This window comes from Euleptes europaea, chromosome 7 (genome assembly GCF_029931775.1).
Source record: "Euleptes europaea isolate rEulEur1 chromosome 7, rEulEur1.hap1, whole genome shotgun sequence".
Taxonomy (NCBI): domain Eukaryota; kingdom Metazoa; phylum Chordata; class Lepidosauria; order Squamata; family Sphaerodactylidae; genus Euleptes; species Euleptes europaea.
In genome coordinates this window covers 45934367-45946655 of record NC_079318.1, presented here as the reverse complement: position 1 = coordinate 45946655, position 12289 = coordinate 45934367, and the positions used below count along the sequence as shown (strand labels likewise).

Below are 12289 nucleotides of genomic sequence, written 5' to 3'. Positions count from 1 at the left end.
GCAGGCACAACTCCCTTGCACCCTTCAGATCCGGGCACATTCCATGTGAGCTCAGGCCACACTATCTGCTTTCTCATGAGGCATCCACTGACAGATATGCAAGGGTGCTACTTGGTCCTCTGCAGACACTTTCATCAAGCATTACTCTATGGATATCAGTACAAGAAGGGAGACATCAGTGAGGAAGAGGTACCACATTCTCTCTTCCAATGACAGGCTCAACCTGTTTCCCAGTGTGGGACTGCACAGAAGAACAATGATGAAAACAGTTCTGAACTTACCTGCAACTGTTGTCCATTAAGTCCTCTTCTGTGCAGGCACACATTCACTCCCTCTGTCCCCATTTTGAACTCTCATTGTGTTGTATAATTCCTTAGAGGCTCATCGCAGTGGCTGAGGAGAACTGAGGGAATGGGAGCACGATCCCTCAGAGCACGTGACTGTTTAGGCAGGAAAGTGGTCACTGAAGCACTCCGGAAGGGAGGGGCTCCCACTCTGCTTCTAGGCAAAAACAATTCAGCTGTGTGTCTGCACAGAAGACTCAGTGAACAACAGTTACAGGTAAGTGCAACAGTGTTTATCCCCGCTTGTATTTCTGCTTGTGCTAGAACTTTTTCTGGGCACTATAATGTGTAGGGAGGAAAGCATTAGGTGTTGCACAACATCTTGCACAGCCTTAACTGTGCTGTTTATGTTTACATCGCTAGATACAAGCCTACAATTCATAAAAGTTAGGTTTAGTTAACACTACTTCACTGATCTAAAACAAGTCTTTTTTTCTTTTCTTTTTTTGCAGGTTGGTCTGGATGGATCTGGGAAATCTACCTGTGCAACCTTAGCCTGTTATTTATCCTCATGTAGCCTGTTCAAGTTATCTATTTCCCATAATTACAATCATGTAAATTTTAGAGATGACCTTAAAAATGTCTATAAACAGGCAGGCCTGGAAGGCAAAAGGACTGTTCTTTTCATCAGTGACTCAGACATAATTCAAGTAAGCCTTTCAGCTCTGTGTTTTTCTCAAACTTTTTTATGTACCATGTTAATTATAGAAGTATTTAGAATTGCACACTCACACCCCAAATTAACATCCCAAAGGTTTTCAGAGTCTTTTTGTAGGAATGTTTAGCTGACTTCACCAGTTATTCTGGCGGTCCTTGTTTTTTTCTGTCACAGGTGCCATGACTCTTGTGATTAATCCAGCCTGACATGGTTGAGAGCATATTTCATGGTGGTGATACAGGCAAAAAGAGCCTCCTCTGTCATAAAGAAACAATAAGCAGAGCTAACAAGGTGCAATTGTATGTTTAATGAAAAATTCCCAATGCATTTTGAAACTCTTTAGGAATTGAAAAAAACAGTTTCAGAGGATAGCTGACAAAGATACAAAGGGAATTTTGACTCCCAAAAGATTATACCCTCAAAATCTTGTTGGTCTCTAAGGTGCTACTGGACTTGAATCTAACTGTTTTAATAACAGACATGTATAACATTTCCTTCTAGTGAGATTGGTGCCATCAGTATTTAATGTGCAGTGCTACTCTCTTTCTATAAAATGTATGGCTGTTTCCTTGTCAAATGACAGTAATGGGTTGAATTAGGATGAAAAAATAAGACATTCAGTCTGGAGAAAATGAGAGGGCCTTTTGTCATTGATTTAGCGGAATGCACCAGTTCTAAAATGGGAATGCAGGAATCATAAGGAGCAAGTTTTCATACTGTGTTACTGAACCCAGACTTTAGAATTGCTTCTGGATACCCAAATGATTGCCATGGCCAGAAATGCTTTTTATCAACTCTTGGTTTATATGCAACTTTTTCTGTATAGTAGGGTCTGGCCTAGGTTGCTTCCACACCAGGATGATTTTCCTTGGGTATGAACTTCCTTGGTCCTCTACTAGAACTAATTTTCAGTGGAGGACTAAGGAAGTTCGTGCCCAGACGTGTATGTTAGATTTTAGTAGAGCAGGCTTTAATGAACTCAGAGGCATGATGAGAGTAGGGCTGTTGAATTAAAAAAAATTCGGTATAGTTCGGATTCGGCTGAATTCGGCCCGTTTAGATTCGGGATATGCCAAAGTCCAAACTCCCCCGCTTCGGGTCCGTGCAATTCGGCAGGAATTCACAGTTCGGGGAAAAAATTTGGCCGAATAAAGCCATTAAAAACACAACCGCGCACCCAGAAAGACAAAAAACAACCACTTGAAAAACGAGAACTCAGAAAACACAAGAAGACTACTGAAGGTGACAAATTAGACCAAGCAGCAGCATTGTAGACTTGAATTTTAATTTAATCATGAACCATCTACAGATTGTATCACTGAATATTAACGGGCTTAACTCCCCTAACAAAAGAAAGAGAGTTTTTCACAGTATAAAAAAAAAAGGAAAGACATTGTCTGTTTTCAAGAAACTCATATCAAAAAAGAACATGAAAAAATCTTACAGAAAAATCATCTTGGAACTCCCTATCTTGCATCGGCCCAAGAGAAGAAGAGGGGCCTAGCTATTTATATCAATGAGAAAATCTTGACCGTTAAGACCCATATAGCAGACCCAGATGGACGTTACCAAATTTTGATCCTTTATGGGCCAGACGGAATTTGTTTCACAATAGCACATATTTATGCTCCGAATGCTGCCAAGGAAGCCTTTTACGAAACACTGTTTAAGAATCTTGCAGAATGTCACCAAGGAGAAATTATAATTCTAGGAGATTTTAATGCAGTTGTGAACCCAATGATAGACAAGACTCACAATAGTACATCTGGAAAATTGCCGAAGAATGCTCTTAAACTAATGAAAGAATTTAACTTAATTGATGTATGGAGAATGAAGAATCCTAGAACAAAAGACTTTACATTTTATTCAAATCGTCATGGATCACATTCTATAATCGATATGTGCTGGATCTCCAGATCAATGACAGCAAGTGTGGAAAGGATACAGATTGCACCTAGAATACTGTCAGACCATAACCCAATTGAATTGACCTTGTTAAAAGGTAGAACAGGGATCAGAAGATGGCATTTGAATGACCAAATACTGCGGAGGAAACAAACACTCGAACAATGCAAACGTGATGTGGAGGAGTTTTTTGCAATAAATAAAACTGTAGGCATGTCTGATTTTGTTATATGGGATGCAAGCAAAGCTTTTATTAGAGGGAAAATGATTGCCCTGAACTCTAAAATCAAAAAAGACAAACAGAAGAAACTTCAAGATCTGCAAGATCAATTAAGAAGATTGGGGGAAAAAAGCTCAAACCAAGCTAGATAAAAGTACATTACATAGTATCAAGATGACCAAACATCAAATCGAGCTGATAGAAACAGAAGAAATTCAAACAAAAATCAGATATGCCAAGCAAAGACTATTTGAAAGAGCAAATAAACCTGATCGTTTTTTAGCTAACCAACTTCGACAACAAGAGAAGACAAGGAAGATAATCGGCGCTAAGGCTAATGGGACAATCTATAACAAACAAGAAGAAATCGAAAGAATATTTGTTGATTATTACAAGCAATTATATGCGAAAGATGACCTGCAAGAAGAAGGATTAAGAACTTATCTATTAGACGCACTTATCTATTAGACTTTGGTACCTAAGTTACCAAAAGAAGACCAAGAGAGTCTTAACCAGAAGATAACGACCCAAGAAATTGTAGATGCTATAAATAATTTGAAATCAGACAAGGCACCCGGTCCGGACGGTATAACACCTCAATTTTACAAGTTATTTGAACAACAACTGACTCCGGTTTTACTTTCTCTCTACAATGAGGTAATTGAACATGGCAAGATCCCAAGGTCCTGGCAGGAAGCACATATCTCTCTGATCCCAAAAGAAGGTACAGATCGATATCTTCCTCAAGCTTACAGACCAATTTCACTGCTGAACATTGACTACAAAATTTTTGTTTCCATAATTACCAAAAGATTTCAAAAATATGTCGGCAAACTGGTACATCCAGATCAAACCGGCTTTATTCCAAAGAGACTTATGAGAGATAATGTACGATTGATCCTTAGCGCAATTAAATACATAAAATCTAAATCATTAAAAACTGCAATGATCTTTTTAGACGCAGAGAAAGCTTTTGACAACGTTTCTTGGCATTTCATTTCTAAGACTTTACAACAAATGGACTGTGGAGATACCTTTTTAATGATTTTTAATTCAATATATTCCGTTCAGAAAGCACGTCTTTTGATTAATGGTTTATTGTCAACAGAATTTGCTATCACTAAAGGCACAAGACAAGGCTCCACTTTCTCCTCTTCTTTTTGACTTATCAATGGAAGTTGTCTCGAATTACATAAGAAATGATTCAAAGATTAAAGGTCACACAATAGGAAACGAAGAACACAAAATTAAAAGTTATGCAGATGACGTTGTCTTAATCTGTCAGAACCCTGGACAAACACTTCCACAGGTTTATAATCACATTATGGAATATGCAAAGCATTCTGGCTACAAATTGAACAAAACAAAGACAAAAATTATGACCTTTAATACTACAACAGACGAAGACAAGTACATTAAAGAAGTTACTGGTTGTCACATCGCCAAGGAGTCTGTTAAATATCTGGGTGTCAACATATCTTCACAAAATAAGACACTTCTAAGGTCAAATTATTTGAAAATCTGGGAAAAAATAGAAAGGGACTTGAGTATATGGTCAAAAATGAATATTTCATGGCTGGGAAGGATATCGGCGATAAAGATGAACGTACTTCCAAGACTGAACTTTTTATTCCAATTTCTGCCGATTGATATTCCAGACAGAACAATAGAAAGCTGGCAAAAACAAATCAACCGATTAGTTTGGAATGGGAAAAAACCGAGAATCAGATTCAAAGTGTTACAAGACGAAAAGAAAAGAGGAGGATTAGCATTACCCAACCTTAAATTATATTATCATGCTGCCTGTCTAACTTGGATTACAGAATGGATAAAATATCCCAACTCCAGACATATCTTAGAACGAGCGGACCTTGGACAAGGTTTCCACAAAGTTTTGTGGGACTCTACAACAAAAATTCAAAAAGACAAAGCATTAGAAGATTGTGATGTTAAAATAGCGCTATTGAAAGTATGGAAAAAATACAAAAAGAGAATAAGTCCCTCTCCACCATCCATAATGTCGCCAGTTGAAGCTTATCATGATAACGTCAAACTAAAACCGGGTGTTCATTTTACTTACAATCAAATGATTGAGCCCATAGGAGAAATCAAGACCCTGACCAATCTTCAAGAAAAATTTCAAAAACTGAACTGGCTGACTTACTTACAACTGAGGTCTAATCTACAAAAAGACTGTCTCTATCCCCAGCCATTTCGTGAATTAACAGAATTTGAGCAGATAACATCCAAAAATGATTCACACTTATTAGGAAAAATCTACAAGCTTCTTTTGAAATACGAAACAGAAGAACAAGTGAAAACCAACATGATAAAATGGATGCAAAACTTTGGAGAAATGATTAATATGGATTTATGGGAAAAACTTTGTACTTCCGAAATGAAATACACCGTCTCTCAAGAAGTGAAAGAAAATTGGTATAAAACATTCTGTAGATGGTATTTGACTCCTAATATGCTTTCCCAGATGACCACTTCTGGAAAAAAAGGTGCCTGCTGGAAATGCCAAGACACCGATGGTTCCTATTTTCATGTCTGGTGGACATGTCCAAAGTTACAAACATATTGGAAAAGAATTCATCAAGAACTTCAGTTAATGTTAACTATCAAGTTAACATTTGATCCTAAATTCTATCTACTCAGCATAGTGCCACCAAACTTGCCTTTGAAACTTCAGGACGTTTTTAAATATGCTACCACCGCAGCCAGAACTGTTCTTGCAAGAACTTGGAAACAAACTCACATACCCGAAATAGAAGACTGGAAAGAAAAACTATTGGAATATGCCAGCATAGCTAAGATGACTTTCGAGATAAACTTAAAATTCAGTGAATCTACTGAGCAATTTGATGATAAGTGGGTGTCATTCTATACCTATATGAATTCTAGCTAATTGAATGAAATACGATGGTTATGTATTATTTAACTTGTTATAAACAACTGTTAAGTAACTTTAGACCTTCACATAATAGAACACTAACACAAGTAGAATAACAGAACGACACTTTGTAATAATTTTTTTTCAGTATAGAGAATGTCTCACAATATACAATTGAGCTTATTTTTTACTATTGTATTGTTTTTATACTTATAATGCTTTATCCCTCCCTTTTTTTCCTGTACCCCTTCAATTACATAAATAAAATCTTATAAAAAAAAAACACAACCACGCCTTTCCGTGGCTCTGGGGGGGCATTTTTGGGGGTAGAGGTCCCAAACTTTGAGCGGAGCTTCAAAGGACGCTTCTTGAAAGACCCCCCAAGTTTTGTAAAGATTGGGTCAGGGGGGGGCTGAGATATGGGCCCCGAAAGGGCCCCCCCCACCCTTCATGTGCATCTCTGAGCAGAGCTTGCCGCCCACACACAAAGCTCCCAGCCCCGACAAACAGCTGAGAAGTTTGCAAAGCATTGCAACACAACTGCAAGCAACACGACTGCAAAAGCAACACAACCTTGTAAGCAACACCTTTGCAACTGTGCAAAGCAACACCTGACACCTGGGAGTTTGCAAACCATGGAAAGAGACAGAGGCAGCTAGCTATGCAAAATGAGCAGGGGTGGAATTTCCCCTTTTGCATGGGATTCCAAATGCATTATTTAAGTCACCATTTGAAAACAAGTTTTGAGCAAGCATCCTAATAGACCTAACCGCTCTTATGAATGAGGGAAAACCTGAAGACACACAACTGAAACCCCCTCTCAAACCAGGGAGAGAGAGACTCGAGGGGGAACACACACCCCAGGCAGAACCGGCAAAAGCCCCCTTTAGCTTCCCCCCCACCCACAGAAACTGTTCCCTCCCCACACACACACAGACTCTGCTTCCCCCCACACACACACACACAGGAGAAAAATTATAGATTAAAGCCCCCAAAGGGGTCTTACTGTGGCTGTCTTCTGTTCCATCAGGAGGGGCTGGGGAGGACTCGGTAATCCAAGACGATTCCATTTAGGCACGGGACGTTTTGCTCTGGAGATGCATACTGATCCATTCATCCCAATAGGGGAAAGGGGAAAGCCCATATCTCGGGACCCCCTGACCCAATGTTTACAAAACTTGGGTGGTCTCTTAAGAAGGCTTGTCTGAAGCTCCGCTCAAAGCTTGGGATCTGCACCCCCAAAAATGCGCCCCTGCAGCCACAGAAAGAGAAAAGGGGGGAGCCGATATTTCTGCCCCCACTGAACCCATCTTTACAAAACTTGGGTGGTATCTTAAGAAGGATTGTCTGAAGCTCCGCTCAAAGTTTGGGATCTGCACCCCCAAAAATGCGCCCCCTGCAACCACGGAAAGAGAAAAGGGGGGAGCTGATATTTCTGCCCCCACTGAACCCATCTTTACAAAACTTGGGTGGTATCTTAAGGATTGTCTGAAGTTATGCTGAAAGTTTGGGGGCTGTATCCCCAAAAAAGTGCCCCCTGCAGCCACAGAAATGGAAAAGGGGGGAGGGAAAAGGGGGGGAGCTCATATCTTGAGACCCCCTGACCCAATGTTTACAAAACTTGGGGGGTATCTTAAGAAGGCTCATCTGAAGCTCCCCTGAAAGTTTGGGGTCTGTACCCCCAAAAATGCACCCCCTGCAGCCATGGAAAGAAAAAGGGGGGAGCCCATATCTCGGGACCCCCTGACCCAATGTTTACAAAACTTGGGTGGTCTCTTAAGAAGGCTTGTCTGAATCTCTGCTGAAAGTTTTGTGTCTGTACCCCAAAAAATACGCTCCCTGCAACCACAGAAAGGAACGAATGTACACAAGCACCCCCACACACACACGAAGATTTCCCTCTCTCTCTCTCTCTCTCTCTCTCTCTCTCTCTCTCTCTCTCTCTCTCTCTCCCCCCGGCCGGGCCGCACATCAGCTGATTCCTCCAGTACTCAATCCTGACTGATTGGGCAGAAGAAGACCCAGCTTGGCCACCGATTGGCCGGGGGAGGAGAATGCTGCTTACTGACGGTTATGCTGCTTACTGACAGCCCCGAATTGGCCGGATTTATTCATGAACTCCCGAACTTGCTGAATTCGGCTCCCCGGTTGCCCACCATTTTTGAGTTCGGTTCGTCCCGAACTAAAAACCACAGAATCGGGAAATTCGGCTGTTTTCAAGTTTGGGCCAAACCGAATCAACAGCCCTAGATGAGAGTCATTCCATGGGCAAGAATGCTGGAAGGAAAAAGAGCAAGTGAAGGGTGGGCTCTCCTAAAACAGGAGCTCTTGCAAGCTCAAGCCATCATTATTCCAACAATACAGAAACATGGTAGGGAATCAGAGAAGCCAATGTGGAGGATCAGTGAACTCCATGATGAGCTAAGAAAGAAAAAGGAAATATTCAAGAAATGGAGGGAAGGACATACCTCTAAAGAACTTTAGGTCAGCCATCAGAGAGGCCAAAGCTCAGAGTGAGCTGAGGCTAGCCAGGGAGATTCTCTATAACAAGAAAAGTTTCTTCAGATTCATGAGGAGCAAACACAAGGTAGAAAAGGCAATAGGTCCACTGTTGGGTGGAAATGGAGAAACTCTGACAGAGGACCGAAAGCAGAAATGTTCAATGCTTATTTTGCCTCAGTTTTTTTTCCTGAAGAAGAGAAAAGGCTCATCTAGAGATGGTAGTAGGCAAGCCACGGTGTCCAGGCTGCTGGTTGACATGTGGACTGGACTCTGTATTTAGGTGAATAGGGAACTGGATGGAGAACTGTACCCAAAGAGTAGTTGTCAGTGGTATTTCATCGACAAGGCCATACTCATGGGCTGCTCCGTGGCCTGTGTGACCATCAAGACATTTAGCAGATTTCTCAAGTGGGTTGTCAAGGATTGCATTCATTCATTAAAAAGGTAAAGGTTCCCTGTGCAAGCACCAGGTCATTCCTGACCCATGGGGTGACGTCACATCCCGATGTTTACTAGGCAGACTTTGTGTATGGGGTGGTTTGCCATTGCCTTCCCCAGTTGTCTACACTTTACCCCCAGCAAGCTGGATACTCATTTTACCAACCTTGGAAGGATGGAAGGCTGAGTCAACCTTGAGCTGGCTACCTGAAACCGACTTCCATCGGGATCGAACTCAGGTCCTGAGCAGAGCTTGGACTGCAGTACTGCAGCTCATTCACTATATGTCATGAATTACTTGGATGATTTCCTCTTTGCTGGCCTGGCAGGGACTCCTGCCTGTGCCTCATGTTTGGCCATCTTGTAGGCCTTAGCTGCTGAGCTGCAGGTCCGTTGGCACAGGACAAAACAGAAGGCCCCTTCAAAGAGCTGATATATTTAGGAATCCTACTGGATTCAGTTCAGAGCATCTCTGGCTTACCCGATGATAAGCTGGTGGCCCTGCAGGCTCTTTCAGCTCACGTTATTAACAGCAGGAAATGCACACTGAAGAAGGTCCAGGTGCTCCTTGGTCACATTAACTTTGACTGGGCCACATCAGGGGTTTGATCCCCATACCATCGCATTAGAATTACTTGAGGTATGAAAGACAGTTGGCAATCCTACATACCTTGCAGGGTTCTTCTTTGGATAACATGGAGGGGAGCAGAGCGCTGAGTTCCTGAATGGAAGGCAGGCATAAAAATGTACAGATAAATAATTTTTTCCTCCTGAAATTCTGCTTTGTCTAAGGATCAAACTTTGGGGTTAGTGGTCTTTTTATATTCATAGAATATGTGAATTGCAGCTCTGTGTACAGGCTTCAACAACTAATTTTAAAAACTGACAAAAGGAAAAGATCCATGAAATGGCAAAGTCATTGCTGCATGCAAGGAGGTAGTTTGCTGATGTTTGCTGGTTTGATTGGTACAGTTGGGAGAATATTTGGCATTCAAGATAATAATTGTAAGTTAAATAATAAACAGTAATTGTAAAACCTTCTTAAAAGTACATACAACGGTAGAGGAAAAGGAGAGCCATTAGATCATTCATCTTTAGTGATGGCAGCCTTTAGTAAACCAAGTCTTGATAGAATCCTCTCGTCCACTGAGATTGTGAATGTTTTATGAGTGAAAGGCACTGATAACGCTTTCACAATCTCAGTGCAGGAGAAGCAGCAGAATAGTGTTTTCCCAGAAATAATATATTGCAGATTAAGTGCTGCAACAAAGTGATTTCCCCTGCAGCTGAAGCACTACTTTGAGGAAAGAGACAGCAACTCACTACCGAGAAACCACTGCACTGCAGTAGAAAAAAGTATTTGGTTCTGGGTTGTTTAACAGCTATGCCAATTTTGCACTAAAGAGTCCAGATAGGTTTTTGTAGGAATCATGCTTTTGAGTAAGAGTTCCTGTGGAAAAAAAATAATCTAATATTATCTTTTGACTGGAACATTCAATAGCCACAAGTAAGCCTGTTGAATTCTTTGGTTTAACTCTTTGGTTTAATGTTTAACACTGAATTGTAGCTAATGTGTTCTTAGTTATTTGAAAAATTAATTAACTATGCAGATTGCTAAGGAATATAATTTGTTTTAGGAGTCATTTTTAGAAGACATAAGTTGTATTCTACACTCAGGACAAGTGCCTGAATTATTTCAGAAGGAGGAGTTGGATAATATTATTGTAACACTTACACCTGTTGCTGAAAAGGCTAACTACTCCAACAGTGTAGAAGATATCTACTCATTATTCTTGCAGGTAGAATTTTAATATACTTGAAATAATTTTTAAACACTTCTTAACATCATCTTTATTTCAGGGGTCAAAACCTTTTTGAGCAATATTGTTGATAGTATTATGCAATGTCCATAATTGATTTTTTTACATTGAAAATTCAATTTATGTTGAATAGTTGTGGTGAAATCCAAGATATACATATTTTGTATATTATATCAGAACAACTTGGGAGTAATTTAACTATACTGGCTGGTCGCCTGACAAAGTTTTTTTGTAACAATTACTGAGTGTTTGAAGTGTTTGAAACTTCTAAAGCTCAACATATATACTATTTTGTTTTTGCTGCTATTGCACAGTCATAGTTTTATAGAGCATCTCAAGAACTAAATTAGCCAAACTTCCATATTTAGATTTGCCCTCATACCTGTAGTTAATAGTATACTTATTATGATGTTACCATGGTTACTGAAAGGCAAAAAATTTGAAATGTGGAGTTGAAACACAGGAGTAGGGCAATATATATGGCAGAAACCAAAGAAATACAAAAATAAGTAGTTCCTTCTGTGGACATCTTGGTAGCCTTGACCTGCACCGGCATATCAGATAGACAAAGTGGTGTTTGTACAAGTCACAGGACATTCCTTTCCAATTAAAATAAATGATGGTATCCTGAAAATAGGCTTGAAACTATTCAGTGGGTGCGGGGGCACTGCCACTGCAGCCAAGTCAGAGGCACAGCTGCCCGCCCCGCTGCTGTGCGTGCCAGTGCCATACCCTGGGCTGAGCGTGTGTGTGACAACCATGCCCTTCCTTGAAAGCCAGTGCAACTTACTGCTGCAGCTGGACGAGGCCGCCTGTGGCTACGAGGCTCACTCACAGCACACACAGCAGCAGGGAGAAGTCACGGTGCGGCCCCCAGGCCCCAGTGCACCAAGGCAAGGAGTATCCCGGCCACATGGCTGTCCTCCAGCCTGGCCAGGGCTGCCTTAGCGCGCTGCGACCAGCCCAGGAAAGAAAAAGAGGGAGGTGTGTTGCCAGCCCTGCTACCTCCTTGCTCTTCCAGCAGCTGCAGAAGTGGGTCCATGCAACCTCCCTGGCAGTGAGTGTCAGATCACAGCGGGGTGGGGAGCAAGCCTGTGGCCGGGGAGAGAAGGCGAGCCGGGGCGTGTGTGTGTGTGTTAAGTGCTGTCAAGTTACTTCCGACTCATGGCAACTGTATAAATCAATGCTCTCCAAAAATTTCCTGTGACCACCCCTCCCGAGGGTTGGTGGAGAATAACCCAAATCCTTCAGGAAGTCAAAAAGCACCAGAGTTTAAAATTTCAAAATACAAAATGCTGCAGTGTCAACAGAGGCAGAAAGGTGAATGGGTGGATTAGAAGCAAAGGCACAACTGAAAGATCAACCTGCCCTCCAGGGTGCAATCTATCAGTAAACTTTCCTGCAAAAGCCCCACCAAAATGAATGAGAGTAGTAGTGTGCCCTGTGTTGAGTGCGTGTGTGAGGGGAGGGAGTGTATTTGAATTTTGTTCCTCAGGCAGCAAATTT

General features: G+C 41.3%; 1 protein-coding gene across 1 annotated transcript in view; it reads left to right on the top strand.

Moving 5' to 3' along the window:
* DNAH14 (dynein axonemal heavy chain 14) overlaps window positions 1-12289 on the top strand; it is a 238257-nt gene that overhangs the window by 141584 nt on the left and 84384 nt on the right. The window contains exons 51-52 of the mRNA XM_056853367.1: window positions 797-994; window positions 10601-10762. Of these exons, the coding sequence (XP_056709345.1) occupies window positions 797-994; window positions 10601-10762 (360 nt within the window). The remainder of the gene's footprint in view (window positions 1-796; window positions 995-10600; window positions 10763-12289) is intronic.